The 25,419-nt window shown below is 35.3% G+C and overlaps 1 protein-coding gene across 2 annotated transcripts in view; it reads left to right on the top strand.

Annotated features, from left to right (window-relative positions):
• The window catches only part of CNTN5 (contactin 5), a 229,500-nt gene that overhangs the window by 147,151 nt on the left and 56,930 nt on the right, over positions 1-25,419 (top strand). For both annotated transcript variants that reach the window (XM_054055996.1, XM_054055995.1), the window contains exons 10-12: positions 11,360-11,487; positions 12,414-12,589; positions 24,046-24,166. In XM_054055996.1, coding sequence (XP_053911971.1) covers positions 11,360-11,487; positions 12,414-12,589; positions 24,046-24,166 — 425 coding nt within the window. The remainder of the gene's footprint in view (positions 1-11,359; positions 11,488-12,413; positions 12,590-24,045; positions 24,167-25,419) is intronic.

Raw genomic sequence — 25,419 nt, 5'->3', positions numbered from 1 at the left:
ACTGTCACAACTTACCATCATTTCAAAAGCAATACAAACTTTGAGAGACAGGAGGCAGAGGCTGTATGTGGATGGTTTGTGCATAAAGCAAAATGGGCTGAGCCTGAGGATACCTTGGTTTTCTCCTCCCAAAGACATCACCATCTCATTGTGCAGTATGTGGCACCCCAGTCTGAAACAATAACCACCTTTGGGAACAGCCTGGCAGAGTAACACAGTCAGAGTAACTGAAGTTTTTTCCTCCTTTAATTTCTATTGTCTCTTACAATCTATTGCACATAACTTATGTCGTTTCCATCTGTTCTTTTTCATGCACAATGACACAGCTGTAGATATGCCAATTTTAAAGAGAAGCACTTCCTGCTGAATTGTTATTACAACTTGTAATCAAAACCTTTTAAATCGTGACTAAAGTGCAAGGTATTCCAAAGTAAACTAGAGCTCTTTAAGGCTCAAAAAATCTTAATAAAATTTTTGTCAGTAAGAAATTTTTACCCTTTTCACCTTTAGTATTAGTGGCACTACAGTTCTCTGGAGGAAATGCTTGTCTTTCTAAATGTCTTTTCTGAGTTAAAAGACTGTATTTTGCCTTGTGACACTACAAAAAAATAGATCTTGTTTTACCTAGCTTTCCAGGCATAGTACCAGATTGTCTTCCAGAATGCAAAATAAATTCACAACTGACCTGAAAACAGGTATCAGTAAGATCGTAGTCCTTTATGGTCAAAATCTCATTTACAATTCCTACAGTCGAGAAGTATTTTTGTGCTGAACCAACGCTTTTAAACTGCATCTCTGCTAAACTGATTGCCTCTCTTTCCTGCAAGATGTCTGCATTCACAGATCGAACTGATTCTCCACAAAATGTGAAAAGCTAATGTAGCTCAGTCAGCTTTACAGTTTAGTTAGATACATTTTTCTAACCCCTTGTAAGAGTTTAAACACTGCATGACCCTGTCAGTATGACTGTTAACCAATGGGTTTACTATCAAAAGAGAAACCCGGTTAGAGATAACTGTCAATTATAAGAAAATGTTAGTATTCTGGAAAAGCTGTCTTCCAGATCAAATGTTCCTGTGGTAGTTTTGTATGTGTTGCAGAAACAGCACAGCTGTTTATCCGCACTGCTATTAGTAATGGAGGTTTCTGAATCCTCAGCAAGCACTAATACCTTAATAAACAACCTCGCAAGAGGTACTGACTTTTAAGCACACCACATATCAAGGATGCTGTCAGGGAGTGTGTTAGATGCAAATGATGTAGAAATCCATAGCTAATGTCACTATATCACAGAGCTAGATTAGGGCAGTATCATGGGACTAGAGAGGGAAGGTTGCGTGTCAGGTGTGCACATTCACTTCTCACATTTTTTGTGAGATCTTTCCTATCGCACAGATTTCTCCACTTAAAAGCTCCTGTCTCGAGGTGTGAAGTAGTATGGAGTGAAAATGGAGCCATGAGATAGCTTTTTGCTTCTGTCTTTTGCTTGCTTTCTGGATGTGGTGACAGATTATTTAGATCTCTCCTGCTAGGTATAACAGTCAATGAAGATGACAGAAGAAAGAAGTGCTGGAATTTCCAAGAGTAGACTCAGAATTGTTGCAGAACTGAGCAGCAAGTAAGGACTGCCCCTTATGCTCACAGCAAGGTGAATTCTGATTTGAATAACCAGAGAGCTGACAGGGTCCTCTTACTACAAAGCAGGATTAATTACAATAGGCTGTCATTTCTATCGCTATACTAATCTATGCCATTCTTTCTACATAGTCTACCAAGCTGCCCAGTGTTGGTAATTCCACAAACATCTCAGGAAATTTATTTTGAGAGCTGAAATAACCTAAAATGAACACAATCACTTTCCTAGTTTCAGGTTTTGTACTAGAAAATTGCTTTATTCTATCTTATTACACTCTTCCCTCTAAATCTGTATCTTTCATGGAAACAGTGTGACAAACGAGGCTGTACTCCTGCTGAGCCCTTATGATTACTAGAAGGGAAGAAAGCAGACACGTTTCATAATAGAAATGGTTAGAAGGTCAGCAGTTCTGTGGAGCATTGCATCTTATAAAGAAATTTCTAAATAACTAGTGAGGAACTTGTAGCTATTGATCCAAGGAAAATGTACATCATGCTAATGGAGCTCCACCAGAATTGTCTTAAACAATGCATATTAATTTATTACAAATTACATGGTTTTTATCTTATTTTTTCTTTTCTGATAGCTGGGTTCTAATGCAGAAGTAACCAATTGTTCTCATCTACACAACTCTTCTATTCATGTGAAAATAGTAACAGTAGCTCTAACAAAACAATTTTGTTCAGGGAGGTGGGAAAGACCAAGTTTCAGTGTTATGTTCCATGGAAATATCGCTTGCATTTAATATTCTAGTAATGTTGCTATAGAACATTAATCAACGTTGGAAAGCAGGTTCCATCTGGCTGGATGTTATTAGAGAGCTTACAGTAGTAATACCTTTCCTAGATGGCTGCTGTCCTGAGCACATGAAAACTTCCTGTGTAAATATTTAATTAACAGTCTTAAATTTGGAAGAATCTTATTTCAATGAAATTAAAGTGTCCGCTGGTCATATTTTCTTGCTGAAGTTAATGTTAACACTTCAAGCATAGCATACTTTGGATGTTCTGAGCTATGTCTTCATCTGCTCTAAATCAAAATTGATCCAGCTAGTTGAATGAAATTATATCATTTTACACAGGCTAAATATCTACCCTCTGAGCACCTTGTCTATTTGAACTTTACCGCTTGCATACCAAGTCTACCTTTAACTACTAACATTCCTTTTCTAGCTTACAAGTGAAACATGGAAATATCTTAAAGTAACCAAAGTTTTCCCATGTATTTTTCTTTTCCTGAGGAAATTATAAAATCTTACAAGCACTCTATTATTTCTGCAGTTTCTGAGGAAAATAGAATAAGTTAATAATTTATTGTTGTCACTTAGGAACATGGAAAAAATTATTGTGATAAAAGTCTATTCCTCGAAAAGCAGGAACCTTTTCTAAGTACCAGAACACTTCTGACATTGAAATAGTGTATAAAAAAAAGAGGAAATAAAATAAATTATGAAAAATATTAAAATGTCAAAATAGATTTAAATTTTATATGGATCAAGTGTACAATATGGGTTGTAAAAAAAATAAAAGTCTATTTTCATCATTTTAGAGTAATTTCGACATGTTTAGATATATATCGTTGTAAACTAAACATACTTTGTAAAAACTTTTAAAAGAAATGTTGGACTACAATGTTGAGATTGAAATACCTTACATGGGCTTTCCTAGCCTCTGGAACACTTATCCTGAGATATCTTCTGAGAAATACTTCCAGTTTTTCTTCTTTACACAAGACCAAACACATTTTGGGTCAGAAATATTTCAGCAAAATGGCAATGTGCCAGTTAGCAAAGTGATGCTAAATTTTCAAAATGTACAAACTGATCCCTCTTACTTGAATGTACCAGCAAAAATATAGACTAATTTAAAAATATTCTTGTTTGTTTAATTTCTGTAGGTAATAGATTACTGATTTGAACCTCTGTTCCATTTGCAGTTAGGCTCTGATTCAGTAAAATACTTTAGTAGGTATTTAAATTCTAGGACCTCTACATAGTCATTGACATTAATGTTATGTACATTGACGTTAATGTTTAAAGCAAATTATATGCTTAAATACTGATCTAAATTAAGTCACACAATCACAGAATGGTAAGGGTTGGAAGGCACCTCTGGATATCATGTAGTCCAACCCCCCTGCGAAAGCAGGGTCACCTAGAGTAGGTTGCACAGGAGAGCAGGTTGCACAGGAAATTATTGTGAAGTCATTCACGTAAAGAACAGTTAGAACCAATAAAGACTATCCTACCTGTACAAAGGAAAAAAAACTATATTAATTATGACATACTGGTCATTTTGAGCCTTTACTGCTCATCAACACTGCAGAAATCACACTTAACTCCCTTATAACAGGAGCTACCTTTATTAGCAAAAACTGACTTCTAGTGTCAGACACTTGAAGATGCATTTATATACGTGGACAACATTTTTACCGGTGAGAGCTGTGTATTTTCGTGCACAAATGTTACTGTGCAGCAAACAGAAAGGACAAAAAAAGGAGGCCCAGTTTTGGCTCCTTGAAAAAAACTGCCCAAAGATAGTATGCATAGATTAGTTTAAATAGAGCTGGAAGTAGTTTGCAGTACATTAATTATAAGTCTTAGCATATTCCAATGACCTAAGATATCACACAGAGGAATTGCACCATCATAAATGTTTGAAAATCTGAACTGAAGAAAATCCAAATAATTTTCTTTTCTCAAGGGACTGGGCCAAACATAGTCTTGTTTCTAATTAGGTCAACAATATTTAAATAAAAATATTCTTTCTAGGGCGACAATATAAAAAATGTATACAAAGTAGATGGTTTTCTGCTTACTTAAGTGGTTTTACTATAGCAATAACTCATATCTATTTTCTGTGAGTTAGAGTCTTGTACATCTATTATGAAGGAGAAAGAGAAAGCAAGGGGAAATGAGACAGCCCACAGTCATTCAAGGAGAAATAAAGGTTTCAACTATTTACAAATACTTGTCCCAGTTCCTTGTAATCTGCATTAAAGGATACTGACAGGTCCCATACCCAAGCTAATGAGAAATGACAGATTGCTCAGATCAGAACACTACGAGGGGCCACAGGCTAAATGAGTCAGTGTGGCTTCTCTCCATTTGTGTCATTAAAGTTCTTATTTCCATCATGCACACAAACAATTTCATACTCTTGGTTTTCAACCCCAATGAGGAATGCAGGGGAAAAAAAATTAACCGCTTCAATAACTAGCACTTTCATTTTACCCAGTTACTAGCTGTCAGAGTTTTCTAAGCTTTTAACTTAACTGATTACTGTGATTTTTTTCTACAGTCCTATAAAAATTGAGTTTAGTACAAAAGATGAAGTCAAAATACAGCACAAAAAAGTTAGCTGGAAATAGAGAAAGGTAAGTGTGTGTAGTCTAATCAAACTGCTCATTGTTAATTCTTCTTCCCCACTGAAAATGGCCACACAATTGATTACTGGTTTTCCTTACTCTGTAATTGTTATTTAACAAATTAAAGCTCCAAGTGTAGGCTGTCTGACATTCATTTCTCTTAATGACCAGACACTGTGTCACAATCTATACAAGTCCTCACCAAAATCCTGAAGGTTATGTAGCAATTGTAGCTTTTGCTGCCTCAACAGCTCCTTCAGCGTGCTGACTCTATTGCATAATTTTTAAACAATTTCTAGCCACAGCATCAAGATGTCTACTCATGATAATCTGCTACTAATGATGCAACAGAATGAAAAGTTAGAGTTTCCCTTTCTTATTATCTTAATCTTGATGGAATTCTCTGCGCCTTGATTTTACCTGTGATAGGAAGAAGAAATGCACATCCTAGCCCTCGTGGGTCAAGGTAAAATTCTCACTGGTGTTAGAGTTGAGAATTTCCAGCTTCTAAACCTGTATAGCCTCTGCTGGCTGTAAAAAATATCTGAGAACTTCCATGATGGGTGGTACCAGATATTAAGGCATTAATATTTTGTCTGTAAGGCAGTGGAGCTGGACTACTAATATCTTTCATTTATACTTAAGAATTAATCAAATGGAAAATAACCAAAGCAATATGTCAGGCAGAACAGACCTCCCTTTTTTATCCCAAACCAATGATGACTGCATTTCCTACTTCTCTATCCTTCCCCTCAAAATAAGGACAGTTATTACAGTCACTCTCACAAGTTTTCTATGCATAAAACAACAGGAAGGAAGAAGCTTTCTACTTAATCAAAACACTATAAAATAAAGGATACTTCTTTAAAACCCTGCTAAACTCATATGAACAACTCTTAAATATCACATTCTACTCAGATCACTTCTTTAAATCACATGAAGCCTAAAGGAACCCTGACTTTTGTCATTCATATTTGTTAGGAACTTCCTGCTGGTTCATGTCCATCAGTACTTTTCCTTACCTGTCAGTCAATAGTGATTAAGAGAAGGCTTTCCTGTCTGCCAAATAAAGGACTTCCAAACAATAACACTAATATAAGCAAATATCCAGCATTTCCTATCAATCTAATTTCCAACTATCATCATCTCAGCAGATACTTGGTCTTAGAGAATAGCTTTCTGTTCACATCAACACCCCATACGCAAACAGTATGAACTTGGAATCCTTCCAGATAAACAGCACATTCTTTGTTAGGGATCTTCCTCTCCCTGGTACATATGTTGCTGCTCACAGAAGAATAAAATTGGTGAAAAAAATTATCTGAACGAGATAAAGCATTTTTGTTTAAAGAAATGTACTGTTTTGAATCTTAAGTGTGAACAATAAGCTTTGAATTGGTTGCAAACATTTTAACAGTGAAAATAATCACTTGGAAATATTGTCTGAAAGCTGTAATTACTTAGTATTTTGCAGCCTTCCAATGTCTATATAAGTCCAATCCTGAAACCCTAAAGAAGAAAATTTACACTGTCATTCATGCTTTTATGTTTTGTAACTCTCAGCCTGCTTCACTGGTTTATGCTGCCATTAGCAAAATTGACATTATAGAAATGCTACTAATATGTATTTCCAATCCTGCTTTTATTCTAGACAAGAAAACCACAGGCATTGCAAGCTGGTCATTGAAGAGGTGCACTATTTCAAATAAAATAGTGGAAAAATATAAAGTGCACAGATATCAGATATGTTTTGAAATTCACATTCTTTTTCAATTTAGCTCTTTTCAGCATTAATTTTTTGGGGTTTTTTATCTTCATGGGCATGCAATATGCAGTGAAGCTTGTGGTTAACTGATTTCTGAGGGAGTGGGTGTTTAAATTCAAAGACCAACATCACACCTTGTGCTCACCACCACCATCATTAGCAGACTTTATATACCTTAATTCTTTAGACTGACTCTTAATATTACAGCATGGGCTGGAATCAGCTACTCCCACACAAACTTCTATTGCCCTTTGAGAGTCTTATGGTGACATCCTGGTTCATGTCTAGATTTCAAAAAGACACACCTATTAAACCTCTGGCTCTGTGCTGTAAGCAGTTAATTCTTCTCATTGGTCTTATGTTACATTTGTCAGCCCTATGCAGCTGTTTGGATACCTTATAGCCATTTCTATATGAACAGGTAGCATGGATAAATGAGAGCAGCAGAAAGTTGACACTATCCACAATGCTTAATTCTGAGTTTCCTTTTGGAGTAGTTCTAATCCAATTCCACACACTGGATGCATATCTGTAGCTGAAAAGCAATGCAGTCTCCAAGCATCTCTCCCAGTTTAGTACCAGCTGAAGTTCATGCACTCATATTGCTTCATTTTACAACCCAAAGCCATAGTAACTGGGGACAGTGGGGAAATTAATTTCCAAGTCACACTCTCTATGTGAACAGCAGCTGGGATTTTGTCCCTCAAATGATGTCAGGTCAAAACAGGCACTTATGTCTGGGGAACTAAATCAAGATTTGAAGGTGAGATTCGGTTCCAGGTTGATATATCTGAGTGTAGATATCTCCAATGCAAATTAGAAATCTAAACTGTTTTACTGTTAATAGAGGTTCCACTGACAAGATCCGTGAACTAACATGAAAAATATTCTCATATACAGACACTTTAGCTTTCATTTTATAAACAGCCTCTAGAACAAAAGGTTTTCTTTCCTCCCTGGTTGTTTTGAAGATCCTCTTGAATGCCAGTTCAATGAGATTTATTCTTTCTGAATACTGGTGATCAAAATTGTCCTATAATTCATATTATGTTTTCTCAGCACCTTATGTATTAAGCACCTCCATAATGAGGTTCAGGTTGGTATTTGATATATTCTAGTGATGCATTTGCCTTTGTTACATGATACTGTTAATTCAGATCAACATTAATGACTTTTCTATGAGTCTGGTGTTCAGAGTCATCAAAGCTGTCCTGTTTGATCTGCTGATCTTACTGTGTCAATAAACTATTTCATCAAATTTCTAACAGCCTTCTTTCTATATCCCAGTCATTATGAAAAATTGAGATAATAGTACAAAGAAACATTTCTCTTTCAAAAGCAATTAGTTTTCCTCTTCTGTTTCTTAACAATCTTAAATTTGCGAATTAAACTCATTTAATCAGTCATGAATTTCAGTATGGAAATCATGCTTGAAACCCATGGAAACCCATTTATTCACTTTAGAAAATGTTTCTTCTTAATAAATACTACAACAATTTAGCCTCATTCAATGTACCTTAGTTAAATCATGTAGATTTTTATGTCATGTCCATTTCCTGTCATATATTGATTATTCTTTCCTAATAATTCCTGATGAAATATTTATTGCTATTGATCTTAAGTCAATATGCTTATTGACTGCAAGACATTAATGCTCACATCTTTTTCTCCATGTCTTTAGACAGATGAAAACTCTTCTTGAGAGAAATGCTAAACTTGTGCCAATTTTTTCAGAGTCCTTGGCTGGACAACATCTGTCTCTTTGGTGTGATTACAATAAGTTTTTCTTATACTTAAATGCAATAATGTCCAAATTATTACCTTAGTTTCTCATCATTTCTTTCTCTGTCCATTTGTCTATCATCATCTTTCCCTCAGTTTCTAATAAATCAATAATTCAGGGGTTTGTCTTGAATTTTCCTTAGTTCTACCTCAACCCCAATTCATCTCTGTTTGCTTGCTTTTTATTTATGAACCTTAAAAACCTTTTGCTATGGTATTTTCTTATTAAAATATGTAGACATACTATGCAGGTGGTCTCGGCATGACTGAGAGATATTGGCAGGGAAGGAGGAGAAGTCTATGTTCCTGCTGTGTGCAGCAAGTGTTATGTGAATAAATAAAACATTTCAGTTTCCATCATAACCAGCCTTTGGCTTTTGTCTCAAAGACAAAAAAAAAAAAAAAAAAAAAAAAAAAAAAAAAAAGAAAGAAAGAACAGATGAATGCTAGGCGTTTTAAGGAAAATATTAATTTCTCAGCCAAATAATTCACCAACAAATGTGTTTGCAATGCCCCTTTGATTGAGCAATTACTCTTTTCCTCATGGATAGTAAGAGCTTTTAGCGAAATATAAATGTAGCTGAGAATATGTATAAGATTCATTAGGTAATCTTCCATGTGCGTGTAACTTTCTTTTCCTCCAAGCTCAGGATGAAAAACAGTCTTATATCAGGACTTACGTAGCGTATAAGCTTTTATAATTTGTAAACACTGTAGGAGCGTCCTTTCATTTGCCTGATGCTGACAGTATATTGATGAAAACTATTACTGTTCTGCAAAAGCTGTTGTCATACTAATGGTATGCTGTCCTCAGAGCATTGATCGCAGAGCATCTTGATAGGAAAACTAAACTTACACAAAGAAAGAAGCTTACAACCCCATCAGTTCCTAAAGCAGATTGTTTTTTCAAAGGTGTGACAATATTTCAAGCCTTCTTATTTGTTGAAAAAAAAAAACCCAAACCTCTAAACTCTGGTAATAGAGATATTTGCTTATTATGATTATATTTTCTATAACATTACCTTTAGACAAATAATGTGATTCATATGGATACATATTTGTTTAGAGCAAGACAGGAGTTACATCATCAGATTGTACTAGGGAATTTGAGAGTTGACATGTCCTTCCCCTGCCCCATTTACTTTTGGAGCTACTGTTTTCTCCTGTCTCTCTGCTGAGAGCAGTGAGTGATTTCACATCTGGAGTGAATAGAAATGCATTTTGCACTGGAATGAAATTCTGTTTTCTCCACCACAGCATTTATAAACTTCAGATAATAAAATGCCATTTTTCAGAGTCAGAGAATAGGGGGTATTATTCTTTCTCCAGGAAAAAGAAGAAAAAAGAAGATATGCAGTCTCACACTATTGATTTAGTTTGAGCACATTATGGAATCTTAAGCCCTTGGTATGTCACTCCTAGTTTAAATCAAAGGTAACTCACCTTTGCATTTTAACACATACAACCCAGAAAGGGAATTAATTCCCTTTTTTTGGTTGCTAAAGAACTCAATTGAGAGCTGTTAACCAGGATGATCAAAGCACTTTTCTCCTGGTTAAGTGCTTCTGAAAAGTAAACCAAAACATTGTACCCTCCACAATTTCTGATCATAGTTTCAATAGGGGGCTCTCAGCAGAAAGGCTGTTTGCCACCGCATTAACAGATAGGAAGCACACTCTGAGAAGGTATATCTAAAAATCCAATCATCACTGGGGAAGAGCCACTCACCTACTTAGAGTCTAACACAGAGAGAGGTCTTGCCTGAATTTCAAAATACAGCAGGAGGAAATACTCCTTCATCTCCTCCTCTACGTGTGTCATACTTGAAAGCGTTTGCTGAAGATTATCTGCTTTCAGAGTCCATGCTGGATGGAGGGCTTCCAACCTACACATTCCATGTCCTTTGAAAGAACCGTAACCACTACCCAAGCTGCGAAAGGACATACACCATCTGCAAGCAGGGCTTGGCTTTAATGCTATGTAAGAGTTTCCATGTTCCATTTAGGCTTCTCCGTCAGGAAAGGAGCACTGATTGTTTACTATTCTTCCAGGGCTGCAGCTTTAACATAAAATAAACTCAGGGGCTTTGTAATTTTAAAAGAGAAAACATGTTGTAATTTTCACCTTTATGTAGCTTCATGGACTTTATGATTAATAATGTGTAAGCAAGGCCAAAACTCCTAAAAGTAAACAATTGAAAAATATTTTCCATGACTATGCTTCAGTAGTGCCACTTGGCTAGCTGAAATCATACAAGACTCAGGGAAAAAAATAAAAGCCAAGCTTCAAAAAGGCAGAGAATAAGTCTCTATGTTACACTGTGTAGTGATGCCATAAATCATATTTTGACCAGATACAATTAATTTTATATTTCGACTCATCCTTTTCTTTGCATTTTGCTTCCCATTCTTCTCAGATTTGATTTTTAAGGTCATTTTTTTCCTAAATGGAATAGCATGTTCTTGGTATTGAAATGTGATTTGACAATAATATAGCAGTGAAACTTTAAAGACAAATTATGAAGAATCACTTTTTTACTTCGTTCAAAAGGTTCATTAAAATTCACCACTGATAACTGTCAAAGGATACTATTCCACTGATGCCTCCCTGAAACTTCTTGAATTAAAGGAGAAAGAGTCAAATAGGTTTATTACAGTCTTTTTGAAATATAACAGAATTTGATTTTCATCTTCATCATCCCTTTCTACCGAGGCAGCAGTCCTTAATCCTACTGATTAGCTCTAAAAGACATGGAATTTGACTGCTAGGATGGGAGATATATTTATATATTGATGTATTTATATTTTTAGGATAACTATTCTTCCGCATGGGAGTCTGCGAATCCTGAATGCCTCCAAATCTGATGAAGGACGGTACCTATGCCAAGGTGTAAATATATTTGGCTCTGCAGAAATAATTGCATCATTATCTGTTAAAGGTATGAAAACATACTTTGATGATAATTATTTCCCTCTATTAATATTTCACTGTTGCTTAGAATCCCTGGCCAACAATACAACAGCACTGTACAGACTGAATAAAAAGCTGTTTCCAACAAGCTAGCAAAGCTAACCCCCATCTAGTTAAACATCATAGTACTGCATTAGATTGCATAATCCCACTGTTATATCATAGATGTATGTCAGACAAATTTGTATATGGATTAGAACACTGAGATTATAAATAATACTATAAGTAAGAGAATCAATTTCCCTTTCAACATATTTTAGCTCTGGGAATTCACTTACCCCTACCTTTTTCTGCATTGGAAAAAGGTTTAGGATTAGAGTAATTATTGTATCAATATAAAATGTGAGGAAAGATGATTCCCTAGAACAGCAATAATAATGAAATCATAGAGATGTACTCATTTCTAAATCATATTTTTGTCACTTTTCAGCTGAATTCTTGTATGATCATGGGTTTTGGGTTTAGGTGTTCAGGTCCTTTGACTTGATTTTTCCAGGTTCTTCCTATATGTAGTAAGCCTGGAGACATCCTTTTTTATATTAAGTGACAAAACTGAGGTTTTCATGTACTCACAAAATTCCAGGTGCTGCAGTTTTAAAAAAATATTAACTCTTTCTGAGTTTAATAAAATTAATTACTTAATCCATCTCAGAAGTCCCATAGATTGTTGTTTAGGATCCTGCCCTATTGCTTTCATGAAACTAGATTTACCTTCTGTTCACCACTGTCATGTCTTCATGTGGATTATGAATGTATTTCAGTTTTTGACATCATCTATTTGAAACAAACAGTAAATGTAATCTCTGAGTAGACTAAGCAGAACCCAATCGTATTTTGTCCTTGCATTATAACTAGATTTCCCTCTAAGTGATCCTAATATTTCTTTATTTCAAGAACCTACAAGAATAGAGCTGACTCCCAAGAAGATAGAGTTAACAGTTGGAGAAAGCATTGTCCTCAGTTGCAAAGCCATTCACGACAGCACACTAGATGTCACTTTCTATTGGACACTCAATGGGCAGCCAATTGACTTTGAAAAAGAAGGTGGACACTTTGAAAGCATCAAGGCAGTAAGTGATTACTGTTTTTCATCTGTGTGCTGCAAACTGATAGGAATTTGCCTGCTTTTACACATCTTCCATTTACTGACTTTTAATCAAATTGAAAGATAATTGGTTTCATTAATGTGGGAAAGAAATGTTACCTGAAGAAGGTTCAAACTGCAAGTCATTAGAATTACTTCAAGTAGTTTTAGTCAAGAAGATATTAAATGTAAACTTAAAATCCTGTTATTAGTGAGGCATCCAATATACTTTGTGGGGGAACAGAAAGTAGTTTGAATCAAATCCTCCTTACATTCTTCTTCTGATTTTAATATAGAAATGATACTGCTGAAAGCTTTGATGTCTTTCTTACTGATGACATGGCTGTTGGAATGCCCTCACCTCCCAGTTCTTTTACTTGTCTAGCATATATTTTAATATTTGAATAGCAAGCAATGTTTTATTTTCCAACTCCCCTGCATGAGGTAGGTTCTAGTTGTGCAAACATTATTTAAGTCAATAAGAATCATATTGAAAAAATCTGCATACCTCTTTCAAATATTACCCTTTGATTCGTAAACAATTTAATATGATCAAACAGTATGGTTAAGTAATTCAAACCTGTCCCATGTAAAATGGTTTGAACTTTTCTTAATAGAAAGAAATATCTAAATGTGAACAAGTTTGGATATAGAATCTACAGTCATAGATTCTATAATTTACAGAACTCAATATTCCCAGTTATGAAATATAAATCAAATGTCCATCCTATACAAACAGAGAAAAATGAAGCTCATAAAGGTCAGGAAGTTTTGGAAGTTAATATTTCTAATTTGAGTACAATGTAACAAAGTTAAATTTGCATTAAAAATCTTGTCAGTTGCAACCAATTTATTCTTCTGCTTACTTTTATGGAAGTCATTCTATATATACTTTATGGGGTGGCTTTTGGTTTGCTGTTTTGTTTTTTTTTAAATGGCTTTACTTTGATAAGCTTTCTAATTAAAAAAAGCATTAGTAAGGTATATCTTAATGCGAAGGTTCTTAGCATACCTAACTTCACCTGAGTAAGTCCAATATTAAAAATCCAGCACTAAATTTATAGGAAGGAAAACTATCATTTTAGTTTTTATCTTCAAGATGAAAACATTCTTTGGTGCAAGAAAACATCCTATGATTACAATTTAACTTCAAGTTATTTTCAAAAATGTGAAATCTAAAATGTGTTACAAAGTTTTCACAGTGCATTTCAACATCTTCGGTGCTAAATGGAATTTTTAATCACTAGGGAAAATCATCAGTCTAGGAAACTTCCAGAATTATTTCTCTTATCCGAATAAAGCTAATTTAATGTAATTTCATTTGTATTATGAAAACTGAAATTTGTAGATCTTTCAACAAGAATTCTTCATTAATGTAATTTCTACCAGAGTAAGCCCTCAAACAGATTGAAGTAAGGCTCAATGAAAGTGAGTACCTGGTAGGTAGCATATGGGACTATTTTCAGCCAAATAGTCATGCAAATCTCGCTGAAATTACTGTTTTCTTTTCTTATCCTTATATGGCTAAAATTTTTCAAATCCTAGTGGATTTAACCAGCTCTTCTAGTAGGAGTTTATGACTTCCTTCTCACTGTGTTGCTAAAGAGTCACTGCTACATTACTAAGTGAAATAGTACTAATCACTCATAATGGAGTCAATGCTCAAAGTCTAAATGACTAAGTGATTAAAAAAAATTTTTTTTGTTAAGTATAAATCTGGCATCTTCTTTTTCAGAAGCACAGCAGCAATTTTTTTTCCCTAAAACACACTTTTTTTCCAAACAGCAAAATTCATCTGACTCAGAAAATAAAATCAGGCTGAATAGAAGATATTGCATATTTTGAAAAATATTACAAAATTGGATCCTCCCTTTTTACTGTTAAATCATTTTTGAAATAGTGAAATACTATGCAACTCTAAAGAGTTACCAAAATAAAACTTCAGACTTTGATATTTTTAGGCCAGACTAGCTTCATTTGCCTTTATAAAACCGGTCATAGAAGAGATGGTCAGATCATGCTTCAATTACTTGCATACTTAACTCACTTCAATGTCAAGACATTTCTCTTCTGGTTTTCACTCTAGAGAATGGAATGGAGGGCTTGGATCAACTGCAAAAGGGCTGAAAACATCTATAAACACTTTAAAGGCAGGATGGGTTGGAATGCTCCTTTTCAGAAAAGAGATAACAAATCATTACCCTGTTAGGACAATTCTCACTGAAATTTTCCCAATGCTGTTGGAAATATAGTATAACATAACCTTCTCCCTCTTTGAAAGTAGTAATTAATATCTGTGTTAAAATATATGTAGATCTCCATTCACCAAAAAGTGTATCTTGGTGTTTGCATTGTCTTGAAATGAAGATGAATCAGTTGGGAGGTGCAAAACTCAAAAGCAGTAATTGTGGTGGATTTGTGTTTTGATACAAAAAAATCTACAATTCCCATAACTACTCATCTGTGGAATGCTGTCAGTTGTGTATCATTATCATTTCTGTTAACCACAAAAGCTTGTCAAATCAATTACAAGGATGAAAATGTATTTTTTTTACTTCATTAAAACTTAAAGCATGACCCGATAGTAGAGGGAAGTGAGATAAAATAAAACTCCTTGGTTTTCCTGTCATGTAATCATCTCCTTTAACCCAATCAATTTTAAAGGAGTGATACACAATGTGATAAAAAGATATAGGCTTAAGAATGCAGAAAAAAAGGCTCTTGAAGAAAACTTGAAATCTGATAATTTCCATCTATATCCCTTATTTTGCATTCCTGAATTAAATATTTTTTTTTTAAAATTGCATGAGTTGATTCTGAACAAAATGGTTTTTAATGCAGTTCATTTAGGAAAAATAATATCCTTTGTGTGCATGAAGTTATAGAATTACATATCCACTTTGTTCTGCACACACTGATGCTTCAGATAAAAAAAAAGTGTTCAGGTTTGTTTGGGTTTTGTTTATACGTTTGAAAGCCTGACAAATTGAACAGTATTTGAATGGGTTTTGTTAATAACAAAACCATTCTCAGCCTCTCACCACCAGTCACAGTGCTCCTATTTTCATTGTGGCAGACCCAGGTGCTAAGTGTGATAAACATTCTCATGCTTAATGCAGTGTTATAAAAGCTATCATGAAAGTAGCATTTATTTGGGCCATAGATAAACTTCCACTTGGTAAAATTGCATCATCCCTAGCAATTACAATTAAAAGGAAAGGAAAGTTTATCTTAATATTATACGTTGCTCTGCTTTTTCTTAAAAAAAAAAAAATAATTATATCTGTAGCTTTTGTACCAAAAAAATGCTACCATTTTTTATACTAAGAACTTATTTTTATACAAATAGAAGATGATTTTGCTGTTATTTACTGAGCAATAAAGGATTTACTACCTATAGCAATTTAGGTACTTCAAGGACTTGCCTGGCAAAAAGATATGTGCTAAGGGTGCTAAATTGAACAAAGCTGTGCATGAAGGGAATATTACGAAAAAGAGACTGAGCTCTACTGGAGTGACAGCTGCAGACCGCACTCTAGGAAAGGAAAACATCCCAAATGAAGTGTACGTGTATCTTCGTGGTACCCTTGCTAGTCAAACAATAATGCAAAGGGTTACAATTGCCCCAGGATAGTTTGACATTAGAAAAATTTTGTCTGCCAAAAGACTTGATAACATTTTAGGGTTTGTGAAGGGTAATCTCTGTGATTAACAAAACCAAATTTGCATGGAAGTCCAGGTTACCAAGATTTCTTTCTAGCAATACCAGTGAGCACCTGAGCACAGGAAATATAGACCTGCTTGCTTTCCTTAGGATAACTTTGATTTTCTGTCTTATGTGTCAAATCCAGAAGTCCTGTTCAAAATTCTATTCAGAATTTTCTTTTCTAAGATCTCCCCTGACCTTAATTTTGTCCTGGAGGTATCCCTTTTCTAGCTAAAGACATCCAATTTTGCAAGTAGATTTTAAACCAGGTAACATCATTCCAACTCTGTGTTTCAAAGCCGATCCTGCTTCCAGCAGCCAAGCAAAATGCTTTTCTGTGTTTATCCACAGGCTGGTAAGCAGTCTGGATCTCTCACCTTGACCTGCATGAGTACCTTTTAGACTATGAAAAGTGATTAAGTCTCAATATCCTCTTGGTCTTTGATCTTAACTGAAACTACTACCATGGGAAGCAATAGGTACAACTTGTCATGTTATATTTTACAGTGGTAATTTGTTCACATGGGAGTGAATTGAAATCTACTGTTTCACTTAGAAAAGGCCAGTAGATACAGACCAGACAATACTTTAACTACTGTCTGGCACTGGAGTCTTCCATCTGATAACCCAGAACCTGTGAGAAAGCACAACTTTGCACTTTTCCTAACATTTTCAAGTCTCTCCTTAATTTGTTGTAGCGCTTTAATCATATTTTCGACGCTAAGATTAAAATTTCCTAAGCATTTTCTGAATAGGCAGCACTAAGTTCTACACTACATGGAATCAATTAAAACAGCAGGCTGTTAATAATAATGTCTTTCCTCTTTATTGGACATCAAACCAAACACGGCTAATTAAATAGCAGTTTTATTTAGCACTCTCCCTCCGCCCTACACTGAGGAAAACAGCAATAGTTGTCAAAAGTCTTGTAGAAGACACATGCCCTATGCAGAGAATTTCTATTCAGCATAATGTTGCTATATCAACTCCATTGCTTTCAATTTGTTTCACTGTTCGTCACAATACTTTCCTGCTGATGGAAGAAGCTCAACACAGCCATCACTGTCTATTCAAATCTCTAGATATTTCAGCCCTATGCTCATTACCGGGTTTTGCCCATTTGTCACTCTACAGCAGTTAAATACACGAGTGATCAGAAACAGTTTCAAAATAAAATTTTATCTTGGCTTTTGGTAACATGAATTTCTTGTGAACTGGAAAGAGTACAAAATGGAATAAAGATTTCTATTCAAAAGACTTTGAAATATTAGTTAATGGCTGGTAAGTACAAACCAGAATCTGAACATAATGAAGTCTGTGGGCTAATAATTTCTTGCTTCCAGGATATAAACAGCCCCATAGAAGTCACTGAATTTATAGACATACCTCCCTGCTGCGTCAGAACGGGTCACTCTGAACATTTCCTAGAATCAAACAAGTATGTAAACTGATGTGCCCAAGTGCTTGGGCTTTGGTTATGAATAGAGATTAAAGGAGAGAGACGATAAGTAACATCTTCTCTATTTAATTTTACTTTGGAGGAGGGAGATAACTGAGTGTTTAGGAAACTGTGAGACTCTCAACATTCCTGAATACTGATTACTATAAAAATGATTGTGATAAAAAAAGTCATGAAGTACAGGCAGTTAATTTTTACACCAGTTTACTCTATTACGGTATTTTGTACCTTCCCTTATTTACAAGAAACATTCTAAAGAGAAAAATCTTGGGGTAAATACAAGATATTTCATGACAGTCTATTTTTTTTGCCCGGTTTTCTTGCAGCTAATGGATAATATAACTGCTTGGCACAGTGTTAATCTTGGTTATAACAGCACAGCCAGTTGTTTGAACATCTGATCAATATCATCCTTGCTAACGCTAAGGACTTCTGTTTGCAGCTCTGCTTCCTATTTTACACTTGCAGCTCCACAACCTTTCCCCAAAGCTGTTCTGGCAGTGTTTTCCAGAGCCTTCCTGGCAGTATTTCTTCCTTGCATTTTTTACACTGCTGATCTCCTGGTTTTGTTCTCATGTTCTTGCACCTGCAAACACCAAATGTTATTATGGTGAGGTCTCATGAGAAGCAGCTCCCACTGACCTGAAATCACCCCTCCCTCTTGCCCAAAATATGCGCCTCAAAATATGTAATGGTAGTGCAAACGCTTACAAAATATTCTTCAAAAATATATGTGCACAGAAGTTTAATAATCAATCACTGTGCAACAGCTGCTCTTAATTAAGATGTTCTAATCAACATATAGGAAGCCTGGGTAGGTCCCAAAGAAAAGATTGCACTACCGGGGGCGGGGGGGTGGGCAGGAAGGGAGAGGGGGTAGAAGACAAAAAATAATCATCATCTTCACCAGCACCTGCTGCACTGGAGAGAGCCTCAAGAGGAGAATATTCTCTCTGGCTAGCTACCAGGAAGCGTTTTCCATTTTCCTTTTCTCCCTCTCTCCTCATTACCTTTTTTATTTCTCACCTAGGTGGCTTTATTTGCTAGAGTTTATGTGTGCCATCGTGTGAGGACTCTGCTCATAAAACTCTGTTCATGCAAGGCTGTGACAACATTCTTTGTGCAACACACTAAAGAAATCCTCATCACCAGTCTTCTCTTCATGCTTCCTGTTTTGATGTCTTCTCAAAATGGCACACTTATCCCAGATGGATTTTACTTTCATCTCTGTCATCCACCCATCACTATCACCACCCTCACTATCGCCACCCCTCCACTCAAATCAGATGTGTTGCTCTATGCTGTCTTTTTCTCTCTTTCTGCATCTTTAAAAGGAAGCACATGTACCCCATATTATTCAGGTTTTTCTTCCTTTTTTTTCTCCTGGTAATAACAACTCAGATACAGAACGTACGGTACTACCATTACTATAATACTGCATACCATTAATCACAACAAAAGCAATAACGATAAATCCATCTGCCTATTTCCAAATGTACTATATCATTAAAAGACAGAACTCAGAGTATAATTTCTGTTATCGCTATATCAACAGAGAAATCTGCTACTTTTAACAGATTAAATATTTGCAATTTGTAAACATCATAAGCAGCAAATAGGCAAATGGTTGATGTGTTTAAATCTGAGAATTTGCATGAAAAGGCATTTGAATTGTTCTAAATGTACTATGAACAGAAGTTGGCTTGAAGCTAACAATCCACCATAACGTGCATATGAATTGTCAGAATAATTTAAAAGGACTTTATTTTATTGCTGTTTTTTCACTTACTGTTGATGGTAGAAATCTAACGTTACCATGAGGTTATCCTATAAGATCGTTATGTTGCTCTGGATAAATTTCCCAGAAATAAATTCCATTGCTAGTCAAACATGTCAAACAATCAAGATTCAACCGTGAAATCATTTTTCAATTTAAGCTGACTGATTTTACTAATAAAGACTAGTTCACTAAATCAAATCATTTCAGGAATTCACCTAATTTTTGTGTTATCTGTAAAAACACACATATTTTTTAAAGAATCATTTAAGCTGAATACTGTAGCTAAAAACTTAGCTCATCCTTGTTTATGATCAAATCTCAGTCACATTTGATTATAGACCATTGTTTTACTGTTCTCAGTTTATACAGAATATGACCTTACAAAATGTTGAGGTACTTTTTAATCTTTTAGTATCTCCCAAGCATTCTCTTCTGTATAGAAACCACTTTGTAGGAAAGCATCTTCAACTCTCGCTTTTGAGAGATTTAGATGACAATCAGCAAGCCTTGGTAAACCCCTGTAGTCATGGTAAAGAAATTACTCAAACACTGCTTATGCTTTCATTATATTTTTTTCCTACAATGACAGTCAGTGTTTGCCCACTCTTTTTTTCCATTGATTTAAGCTTTTGTTGAATCATGATTGTTTATAATAGTTTCAGTACTCTTTTTAGACATGTTCTTGAGCAGAGAGAATTTTCACTGCATGTTGTCCAGATTGAATTCCGAACGCAAATGGTTAGTACAGTAACAGGCAGCCTTTATAGACCCCAAGCCTTTATAACGTGGAAGCTGAGAGCTGTGAGTGGCCACATCATCTCTATGTGTTTTGAACTTCCTTGCTTTTTTGTCCCTCTTTCTAAGATAAAGCAGAGCTGTGTTCACAGAACTGCTGCTGGAGTGTAGAAGGGGAGTATGATCAATGCAGAAAATGACACAGATTAAATAAAAGCTTGGATTTATATAATGACAAGAGAATAATTTAAGGTTCCGAAGTTTCATATATGTTTTCCACTTTTGATTCTATAGTGATAAATTGTGTAATAAACAAAGCAGTTTTTAATTCATCCATGGAAGAGGTAGGGGAAGTAAGCAATGCACTTAGTAGATGTTTTAAAGGGGCTCCACGGTGTAACTGCGAGCTCCATTTCAAATGCAGGCAGATTATAGATTTTTCTTGTGCAAAGCCTTCAAAAGAAAAGGTAAGATGCTGAATGAACTACCTTGGTTTAGAGATAAAAACTCAGAAAATGAATGGGCAGATTAGCAGGGAGGTTTCCTAGCAACTGGCTGAAGATAATAAACTCGCTCTCACAGGAAGCATAAGTGTAATTCTCTCGGTTTGAAGAACCATATGTAAAAGTTACTTTACCACAAAGCAACTCACAACCTCTTAGGATTTATTAAATGAAAAGGAAAAAATCCACAACAACTTCTGTCACTGGGGATATAGGATGGCTAAAGAAGTATTAATTCACCAGTAGTGAGATCTCTGCAAGTTAGCACTATTTTTGTTCTCTGCAAATCACCAACATTAGCGCAGTGTGTGGAAAGACAAATTCAGCAGTGTGATTCTCATGGAGAAAAATATTCACGTTCCATTATTCTTGGAGCCTTTTTGAGTTTGGGGAAGTATGTCTATATCAAAAGCAATTGCTACATATAGGTGGAATTCATATGAAAAACTACTTCAAGGAATACCTTACAGGTAAAGCACACACAATGTGGCCTTGGATAACATGCCAAACTGGAGCAGAGACAACAATAGATTGACACAGCACTCAGCACTGCAGCCACCCAGAAACTGATGAATAGGATGCTATGGATCATAACATAAATTATGCAATAATTTGTTGTCCTAGAGAGAACCATTAGTCATGACTGAGAGCATCAATAGTTATATTACTATTTATTTGCCATTTAATGAAGGCTAGGAGTGTGTTACAGTATGTCCACAGCTGATACTGGCTTGAAAATTGCATTTAGCTTTCCTTAAAATCATCAGAAATTAGCTGTTAAACCTACCTGGGTTTTTCAGGGATTTTTTTAAGCCTTAGCTTCTGTAAAGTACAAGATATATTCCACACAGTAGAAGATTATGCTGAACAAATGTAAATAATTTTGATACTTAGCCTGATGGATAATATGTGATATTCAGAACACTAAGGAATATAGATTTTTGTAATAAAATGCTTCTTAGTGCATTTATGGCAATATATGTCCTGTGTCAGAAGAGCATAAAATTAGAATAAAACACAGCTTTTAAAACTGTACTCTTAACAAAGTCAAAATTTAGGTATGCAAAAAATATAAACACCTCTCATTTCAGCTTTGGATAATATTGGGACCACATGCTTGCTGAATTGCTAGGCTGTTCTAACTCATGTTCGTCCAGATGAGAGATCTTTCTACATTTTCTGAATCCATATCACCCAGTTTTTCTTCTTCCTCAAAAGAAAGAAAAATGTTTTTGCTGAAGCATTACCTCTTTTTCCACTGAGAGAAGATCAAAAGCAAAAGACAATTTCTGATGTTAGGTACTTTTCTTAACAGAGTCTCTGTTGCATTCCTGCTTGCAGGGTTTTTTTTAAACTGGATTATCATAATTGCTCAAATTTATATTGCAGCTGCAACCACGTAGTGTGGAGATTCTCTTTATATTTGGAAGGCCAGCTCATAAATTTGATCCTGCCAGTCCCTGTTGTGTGGTCTTGAACCTCTTGTTACAGGATAAACTGATCAACAAAATAGTCCTTCTTCCAGAACTTAGAGGAGTCTGTAAAATTCATAAAGACTACTTTATAAGTATAACCGAAGAGCAAATAAAATGGTATTTTATAGAAGTCCTGGTCAAATGTCGCTCCTACTTATCTAAATGGAAACTAAAATGTCTCACTGTTTCCCGTGATCAAGAGTCTAATGTCTGAGTGTATATCCATCTGTATGAAACAGTGAATTAATGTCTTTCCACTCATGCATCCTAAACAATGCTGGCTGCACATCCTGCTAATGCTGTGACAAATGTATGAGTTTCATGGGGATCTATTGTACTGCACTGATCTCCACTTAGAGCAATACTTCTTTCACTTGCTGCTTGTCTGCCCAGTTACACAGGTGTGCAGGTGAAATACATCTATTTTCCCTGATAAGAATACTACGATTCACAGTCATGAACATTTCTGAAGCTAGGGTGACAGCCGGGATTTTTAATGGCTCCTGAGCAATGAAACCAGATAGTTGTTACCCATTATGCTTTTCCTCCCACTTAACAACAAAACACATTATATGTAAATTACTCAAGAAAGGACAAATATGACCTGGTTCTGGTTTTACCCTTTTAATAGCAAGGCTTTGTACTAGAATAACTAACCACCTGGAGCAGCCCATGTTTCAATGGCAAGTAAATGCTACTGTGCTAGACAATTAAAAAACCTGTATCCGGAAGCTGACTCTCAGTAGAATGTGTGCTCTTCTTTTACAGTTAGAGCCGCTGAGTACTTAGATATTCTTTTCCACTGCTGTGATTTCTGATATGCCAGAACAAGAATAAAGGAATTGTGTTATGGCCTGACTGGTCTGAGTATTTCTCTTCCAGCAACATTGGTAATGAGGCCATTTCAGAAAGCAAAACACCGCCATTGTATTCACACTCTTAGATCCTGGGCTGACTAAATCTGATGGAGCAGCATTTATTGACTCCATTAAGTTTTAGATACTGGGATTATTTTGTATATGCAAAATCTAATATTGTTTCTTGAATTTATGATATAATACAGAGATTCTTAGCAAAAGCTGTTTACCCTCCGAAAGGTTATTTTCTTTTTTCTGCTCATAATTTTGGGGAGATCTGATTACTGTTGACAAGAATACTAAAAAATAAGAAAATTAACTGGTTCTCTGTGTGAAGTCTTCTGGGAACTGCATGTTTCAGGTTTAAATATATATAGTTTTCAACAGTAAAAATGAGAATCTGTTCATATTTCCTAAATCCTATTTACTATTAATTTCCCCATGTCAATAAAAAACAACACTATCTTTTATGTTATCCTAGTCTTTTTATCCAAGTTTTTTAGCCTAGTTACACTAGAGAGATATACTCCAAATATCACTGCATAATAGAGAAGAGGAAGAAAGAACCCTTCATTTCCAAGAGGGCTTTTTTAATACCAAGACTTTCAGTCAACATGTTTCTGTTAATGTCCTTAATGAATTTCTTTTTGTTAGTTTGGAATAATTTTCTTTGAGCATGCAAATATGCACAGCATGCTTTAAGCAAAGTCAAAGTTATTAAAAACCTGAAATCCTCTCCTTTAATCCCTATCCATAATTGTATAAATTCAGTGTTCTGGTAATCCTTAAAACAGGGCACTAGGAGACATAAATGTTGTAAGATGAAAGCTGCAATAATGAGTTTCTCACACCGTACAGAACGCCCTCATGAACTACCTTGACCACAGATTTACTGAATTTAAAACTGTCACTTCATCCCTGTTTCAGCAAGCATCCTCTGCAGATCTGATGATCAGGAACATCCTCTTGATGCACGCTGGGAGATACGGCTGCAGGGTTCAGACTGCAGCGGACACCGTGTCGGATGAGACAGAGCTGCTTGTTAGGGGTGAGTATGCTCACAGTGCCACATGAAAACACAATCACCAGAAACCACCAGGGAACTGATATATGTGGGTTTCAGGGATATCTGAGCTATTCATTATTCCTCAGATTTTATAATACTGAAAACCTTTGTGATTAACCTACTGTCTTTGAAAGCAGTTTGACCATAAACTGAGCTGCAGACATGGTGATGAGAACAAGACACTCGGTTAATTGATGTACAGTCTTAAGAGAGGTAATAGCACAGATTGTCTACCAGATTAGTTAAAATGTAGACAATTAGCATTGACAAGCCTGTGTAAGGTAGGTAGAATGGATTCTCTGCTTTTTTATGTGGTGCTTTACACTTTATCTTATGGTTGAGCTGTTCTTTCAAGTTTAATGGTTCATTCCCTTCCTGAGATGAAGGGAGGTAATGTTTTGTAAAATTATAGACATGAACAATGAACCAAAAGCCCACTAATATGACAGGAATTTGTTTTCCTCACACGGAATTGTGACAATCAAATTTTTACTTTATCTTTAGGCATCTTTAAGCCTTGTACTGTAACCTGTTGAGTTGCTTTGTCTGCCATCCAGTGCTCCTGATTATGTGTAGGAACAGAGTCATTGTCCCGCAGAATCCCAGATTGTATTTAGGACACCACTTAATTTAATGAAGCAGAGTGTTAGCATGATATGTGCATTTCCTTAAGCAGAGTATTTCTGCATTCTGCATTACTTCTGTGTGTGCTTGCACACATGTGTTGAGATGGGAGTTGAGGAAGTGATGTCCACTTACTGGCATTAAAGATAGTAGTAGGTGCTGCTATGTCAAAACAGATGGATTCCTGCTAGGTAGTGCAAGTGGGTAGCCTTGCTGTGGATTATATATATTATATTATATATATATATACATATATATATATAATATTTGAAATATATTATATTGAAATATTGAAATATTTGAAATTTCAAATATATAATATTTGAAAGAATAAATCAGGGTAGGTATTTGATTAGTACTTGAAAAACTCCAGGAAAAAATTAAAGCTATTAGGAGATTATAATCTTTAAAAAATACTTAATCTACAATATTGCACTACTTCTTTAGATTTGATATGTTCATATCCATCACTTTTAGGACAAATAGATGCTCTAAATGATAAAGAATGGTTATGGCTGACTGCAGGGCTGTTCACTTTTTGATGAAAGTAGCTGTTAAATATTTCCATAAAGTCACTTTGAGGACCATCAGATTTCCATGAGCTATGGCAC

This window comes from Cuculus canorus, chromosome 1 (genome assembly GCF_017976375.1).
Source record: "Cuculus canorus isolate bCucCan1 chromosome 1, bCucCan1.pri, whole genome shotgun sequence".
NCBI lineage: Eukaryota > Metazoa > Chordata > Aves > Cuculiformes > Cuculidae > Cuculus > Cuculus canorus.
Note: the sequence above shows the minus strand (reverse complement) of the source record. Positions and strands in the feature narration are given on the sequence as shown.